Genomic DNA, 6,880 nt, shown 5'->3' with positions numbered 1-6,880 from the left:
AGCACATTGAAAGCCAGTGGCAGATTCACTGGAACAACAAATCTACCTAGAGTTTTGACATCTGTCAGTTGTCAGTGTGTATGCCACTACATTGAGTGTCTCCATTGACTTATACAGTATTTTCTTTAAAATCTCTTTAAAAGATGAAACTTCTCCCCTATTGTGTCAACACAAAATGCTTAAGCTTCCTTATGAAGGCGCTTTTGTTTCCCAGTTTACAGTGAAGGGTCCTAAGCAACGGTCCTCATACCTCAAAGGGTCTGTTCTCTCTCTCACTGTTTAAGGAGCTTGAAGGAGAACCATCGGCCACCCAAGGACCATCAGAATGAGTGACAATGCTACTTTGGCTCCTCCAACTTCAAGCCAGGGTCCCACCACTCCACGCAAAGGGCCCCCCAAGTTCAAGCAGAGGCAGACTCGTCAATTCAAGAGCAAGCCTCCTAAGAAGGGTGTGAAAGGGTAAGACCAAGATGAAAAAGAAGACTTTCTATTGTTTCTTTTCTCTCACAAAACTGCTTTGGTGTTTTGTTTTTTCTAAATTAAATTTATTGGGGTGACATTGGTTAATAGGATCATATAGGTCTCTTGTATCACATTTCTATGATACAAGATCTGTCTATTGCACTGTGTGCCCACCACCCAAAGTCAAATCATCTTCCAGCACCATATATCAGGCCCCTTTCTCCTCCCCCCAAATTTCCTCTGGCAACCACCACACTGCTATCCGTGTCCACAGCTTTCAGTTTTATATCCCACGTATGAGTGAAATCATATGGTTCTTAGCTTTTTCTGGCTGACTTATTTCACTCAGCATGATATTGTATCCTCAAGGTTCGCCCATGTTGTCACAAGCGGCAGGATTTCGTCTTTTCTTGTAGCTGAGTAGTATTCCATTGGGCATATGTACCACATCTAGTCTGGAGATTTAATGCTCACAATATTAAGCAAACTTACAAAAATTTCCACCCCACCTTGTTTTCCTCTCTGCCACAATCTTCCCTGAGTCATGTTTTTAGCCCGGGAATACTTTCTCAGCTCCCAGGTCCAAGGCCAAAGACAACATGGCAAATGGAGCCTTTCACAGTAACCTTGGACTTGACCTTCCAGACTTTTCCTAACCACTCCCTTTCACCAGTGTACCCCCTGCTTTAATCTGGAGTGCAGGTTAACACCGGCCATTTCTAGACCTTATAGTTTATTTTTATGGCTTCAATCTTATGTCTTAAGTTCTTTGTTTTTCTCTGTCTCTCCTTGGCAATGTCTTATTTATTTTTCAACACACACTCATAAGTTAATTTCTTTTTGAAGCCATTTCGGACTCTCTTAGCCAGTCGCTATTATTAATTCTTTGTTTGCCTTTTGTACATTCAGCTATCATGGCTTGTACTATTTTGTGTTACATTTATTTGTTTTCATTTGTTCCTTGAGACAGAGCTCACTCAGAGAAAATTATTTCTTTTTTCCTTAACTTCTTGCACCTAACACAGCGTCTGGCACATAGTGGATGCCTAATAAAATACTTTTGGGTAACTAAACAAATGAATGAATTAATCATTTTAATGCCTCTCATGTTGCTTTCTCATTCCAATTACTATTTTTAAAAGTGAAGCTTGACTAAATCGCCCCACTGGTTATTCTTTCTGGAGCTCTATTGTTTTAAGTTAAATTTTTATAGGAAGAAAATATCTTTCCACTGGGATACACTGTTTAAAACCTATCTGAGTGTCATTTTCTTTACTTTAATCCAATGCACACATGAGGAGTTTTTCAAATACAAAAGTTTAAACTCCTTCTTCTTTCCCCTTGAGTCATGAAACTCTCCAAGTGAGTCATTCCAGCATCCTTTTGCTCTGACTTCAGCTAATTTTTATTTTTTTCCATAGGTTTGGAGATGACATTCCAGGCATGGAAGGGCTAGGAACAGGTGAGCCACCCAAAGACTTAAGTGAGGACATTACACTTGAAGTTTCATCTTTTTATCTGCTTCAGGCTTTCAGGGGCAGTTGAAACTTACGTGAAAAACCTAAGGCAGCAGATCCTTTGAAGACTTAATTGTGGGGTTTTAATTTGACCCAAGTAAGTATATGTGTGCTGAGAGGCAAACACTCTGAAAGAAACCAGGCTAAGCCCAACAGTTAATGAATTCTCCTGTTTTGTTAAACGACCATTGAGGATATAATGGTGAATTGCAGGTTCGGTACAAAGATTCTCAGAGTTAGTCTAGACCAACTTCTTTATTTTTCAGAAGAGAAATCTGAGACATAGCGGAATTAAGTGACAATCTGAGGCCACAGTGAGGTATTGGAAACAGGGTGGTGCCTAGAGAGCCTTTCCACTCTACCAGGCCAACCACTCCTTCACCTGCTTCCTCTTTTTACACATTCTCTGGCACCCAGAGCAGGGCTCTGTACACTGAAAGTATCCAATGCAATATGATTTTCATTGCTTAGAATTTTTCTGCATTGGATAATGAATGCAAATTACTGCATATTCCTTTTGAAAAATTAACAGGCTTTATTTTTTAGAGCAGTTTTGGGTTTACAGAAGAATTAAGTAGAAAGTACAGAGTTCCTATATACTCCCTCTGCCACTCCCTCCCCCTGCACGTAGGTTCCCTTATTATTAATAACTTGCATTAATGTGGTACATTTGTTACAATTGATGAATCAGTATCGATACATTATTATTAATTAAAGCTCATAGTTTACATTAGGGCTCATTCTCTGTGGTGTTGTCCAGTTCCATGAGTTCTGAAAAATGCACAGTGCCATGTATCCACCATTACAGGTTCATACAGAATAGTTTCATTGTCCCCCAAACCCCCGTGCTCTATCCATTCACCCCACCCCACATACTCCTAACAACCACTAATCTTTTTACTGTCTTCATAGTTTTGCCATTTCCAAATGGTCATAGAGTTAGAATAATACAGTGTAGCTTTTCCAGACTTCTTTCAGTTAGCAATATTCTTTCATTTAAGGTTCCTCCATGTCTTTACATGGCTGATAACTGGTTTCTTCTTATCACCGAATAATATTTCACTGTATGGCTGTATCACAGTTTATTTATCCTATTGAAGGACACCCTCGTTGCTTCCAAGTTTTGGCAATTATGAATAAAGCTGATATAAACATGCTTGTGCAGGCTTTTGTGTGGAAATAAGTTTTCCACTCACCCAATACACTGACAAATACTGGCATGCATAGTAATTAGTGTCCTTATCAGGCAATTCTCAGTGTATTTGGTGTTTTTTTTTTTTTGCAGTCAAATGCCACTTCAGGGATCTCAAATAAAATTTCTAACCACTTTATAAAGCTCATGTGTTATTTTTCTAAATCAACTGCGTCTATATTTTGGCCAGATGTACTTAAGACCAGTAAATCCACTCTGGAAGATATCTTTAACTCTGCTAACATATTTGGAATAATAGAGGTTTACACTGAATAATTTTTTAGGTCTCTGATCCGGTTCTAGTCCCATCTATGCAACTGTGCAATTTTTTGCTAGGTGTTTACTTTTTCTGGGTATCAACCAGCTTCTCTGTAACTCAGGGACAATAATATCTTATTGCTTGATGCAAGAGACTGGATTAGAGGATCTCTTGAGAACACTTCTTAATATTCAATTGGATGTAGGCATTTCAAAATGTAAAGGAGCTGAAGGATAAGTCGGAGAAGCCCAAGGAGCCCACCTGGGCTGTAGGGAGTAAAGGAGGCTGTGGGTTTCCAGGCCATGGGATTTAAAACACTTCTGTTTCTCATTTTAATCCTTGGCTTGACTAGAATTCTACTTCTGGTCCCTCCTTAGTGGTTGGGCTTTGGAGAGATCCCCGGGAGATCAGTGAGAGGCACCCCCACAGGGTAGCCCCAGTCAAAAGCCTTGGGTCACCTCCCCAAAGAGGATGCAGAATGGAACCAACAACGATACCTGGAGGTCCTGTTCTGGGGCCATCAGAGCCCTCAGGGGACTAATTAAGCAAATGGTTGGATGCTCTGGGCGTCAAGGCCGTTCTAGATAACTTCTCAGTCACCTGGCCAATGAATAGGAGAGAAGAGGAGGTGTCTTCTGCCCGAAGGATGTCTTTTTGAGCAAAAGAGGCCCTCCTGGGGGTGAGGTTGGCTTATAAACTCTTCTCCCCTCTCTTGCAGATATCACAGTGATTTGCCCCTGGGAGGCCTTCAGCCACCTGGAGTTGCACGAGCTCGCTCAGTTTGGGATCATCTGAGGCACCAGAGGCCTGCCACTCTCAACAGCATCTGCTTTGATTTCCTTTCCCCTACTGAGTTTGCCCTATGGAATCTTGAAATTCAGTCTTGTTCGGAAGTGGCTCTTTGTCTTACACAGTCATTTCCTGTAAGTTACTGCTGAGTTCTCTTAGTGTCAGAATCTCTCATACATTGCAGTTTAGCTCAGAATAGTGGGTGAAACACTTTATTGGGACATTTCAAACCTGACCACCTTTTCCTATCAGCTGGTTAGAAGTCATCAATATTTGTCTAAATGTTATTTATTTGTTAAGCCCTTTGAATCTATTTTTGTTTGTCATTCATTTTTTTTTCTTTTTTTAAAATTTATCTTTATTGTTGAAAGTGGGAATGCAGATTGCTTGTCATTCGCTATGATTAGTAAGCAGTAGGCTTTTAAAATAACATTTATGCCACTCCCTTCCCCTGCTCTTTAATAAAGAAGATATTTACCTTGACTCTTATGATGAAGTTGTATGAAATGCTACATGCAAATTTCTGATGTCCTGTTCTAAAAAAGTAAAATTAAACGCAGAAGGCACAGTCATACAGGAAGTAACCACAGTGCATGCAAAAGAGCAGAGGATAAGTGTCAGGTTCGGATTCTTTTTTGTAACTTTATAGAGCACATACTTTCTGGGCCTAAATTTCATTGAACTAGGTTGTCCTGAAGTCCTTTGCTGCTTTAAGTTGTACAGCTCTAAACTGGTGGAAGAGTGAGATTTAAAGTCAGGACTGACCATGGGAATCTTTTCTTCAGTGCCTTGATTCAGTTGATGGAAAAGATTTATATACTCTGAAGTTTACACTCAGATGCAAAGGATAGGTAGTTGAACCCTTAAAATAAAGTGACTGTTTGCTTCATCCCCAAAGTTGTGTCAAGTGCAATGTGCACATAGCTGTCTTTCCCCAACACTTCCAAGGCAGTTGTGCAATTCAAATGCTGCCTCCGTCGGACTTGGATGCTTTGGGTACTAGCTGTATTAATTTCTTCATTTTCGTTTTGTAAGCTGTGGTAAAAGAATGGAGTAAATTAACTGAAAAGAGAGACAGGGTAATAGAGACGAAAGACATTTGGGTTCTAATCCTGGACCTACCACTAAATTGCTCTGTAATTTTGGGCAAAGATCCCACCCTTTGGATTTTTGTTTTCCTGAATTTGATAATCTAAGGTTCAGGGTAGCAATAAATTCTGTGACTTTGAGATCCTCAGAGAATGAACATGGGGAATTAGAGGCTCAGCTCTCAAGAAAATCTCTCTTGCTGCAGGCTCTGTGCTAACTATTTTGCACAAATGGCCTAGTTACCTTTGAGCTAGAAAATCAGGTGCCCACAGAACACATCAGGATTGGTCAGGGTTAAGGAGACTGAGGGATTCCAGGCCATGGGAATTTAAAGTGCTCCTATTTCTCATTTTAGCTCTTGGCCTGACTAGAATTCCACTTCTGTTCCCTCCTCAGTGGAAAAAAAGTACAAAAGAAGAAGTAAGGTATGAATTTAAAAGTGGAGCCACGACTTGCGAGGAGTGCGGTGGCAACGTGCGCATCCCCTTCAAGCAGGGCCTCCCGCCTCCGCCCGCAGCCTGGGTGCAGTCAGGGCTCCACTTGACAGCAGAGCCTTTGGTCTGCGTTTGCTCGCCCCTTTCAGGCAGGGAGCTCTGGCTCCTCAGGTGGGTGAGGCTCTGTCCGCATTTGGCTTTCTTTGCAAATGTTTCTCTAAACATGAAGCAATAGTATGGACAAAACAGATGCACCCAAAGCAACATCTCTAAGGGCCAGGACGAAGAAGGATCCAGAAACCACACTACATGGGGAACTGTTGAAGGACCTGATAATATTTAACCTAGAGGAGAAACGATAATTTCCAGTAAATATTTGAAAAGTTGTAATGTACAGGATGAAGCAGACCTACTTCACGTAGGATTCTAGCACTTAGTGGTAAGCTGGAATATATATAACTTAAAGCTCATTTAAATTCTAGAATTCTATTCTTTCTCTTCCTCAATTCTATCATTTCTCTTATTTCTAATAAGGAACAAGAAAACCTTTATTTTGTAAACAGCACGTATGAAAGAAATAAAGGTAAATCATTGTCTCTGTCCAAGTCCTGGCAAGAGAGGTGCACACTCTGAGTAATTGAGGAAGTTTTAACAAAGAACAAAGGGGCTATTTACAAAGGCGTGGGAAGGCTTCAGGGTATCTAAAAGGCACTTCAGTAACTTGGGGCTACAATATTACCAACCCTATGAGGAACCCCTAAAGTTCTTCTCTAACTCTAATAGGACCCCCTGAGAAGGCTTTGGCTTTCAGTAGAGAGAAGCAGCCAACCCACAGTGACTCCGTGGGGGATTAGGAAGGCGTAGGGGTCAGGATAACAAATGTGCCCAGTGTTGTTCGGTTCCCATTCTCTACTCTCCTGTTGATGCCTCCCATTGGATCAGCCCAATTGGAAGTCAGAAGGCAAAGGAGCCCATTGACATGGTCAGTAAAGTTCTCGTCCCATGGCAAAGGTCAGGTGGAGAATGGTGGGGAGAGGGTGTGAAGGGGCGAATGGGAAACATCCAGCCCAGAATGGTACTGACAAACAGATGCTATTCATCAGCCAGTGATTTTTAGTTAGAGTTGGGAAATAACATG

At 41.2% G+C, this 6,880-nt stretch overlaps 1 protein-coding gene across 1 annotated transcript; it reads left to right on the top strand.

Annotated features, from left to right (window-relative positions):
• Nucleotides 1-325: 325 nt before the first annotated feature.
• PDE6H (phosphodiesterase 6H) lies at nt 326-4,225 on the top strand. Its single transcript, XM_016197497.1, has 3 exons — nt 326-459; nt 1,884-1,924; nt 4,149-4,225. Exons 1-3 carry the CDS (start codon nt 326-328, stop codon nt 4,223-4,225), a joined length of 252 nt encoding a protein of 83 aa, XP_016052983.1.
• Nucleotides 4,226-6,880: the final 2,655 nt, after the last annotated feature.

Source organism: Miniopterus natalensis, chromosome 2, assembly GCF_054644295.1.
Source record: "Miniopterus natalensis isolate mMinNat1 chromosome 2, mMinNat1.hap1, whole genome shotgun sequence".
NCBI classification, from domain to species: Eukaryota; Metazoa; Chordata; class Mammalia; order Chiroptera; family Miniopteridae; genus Miniopterus; species Miniopterus natalensis.
Note: the sequence above shows the minus strand (reverse complement) of the source record. Positions and strands in the feature narration are given on the sequence as shown.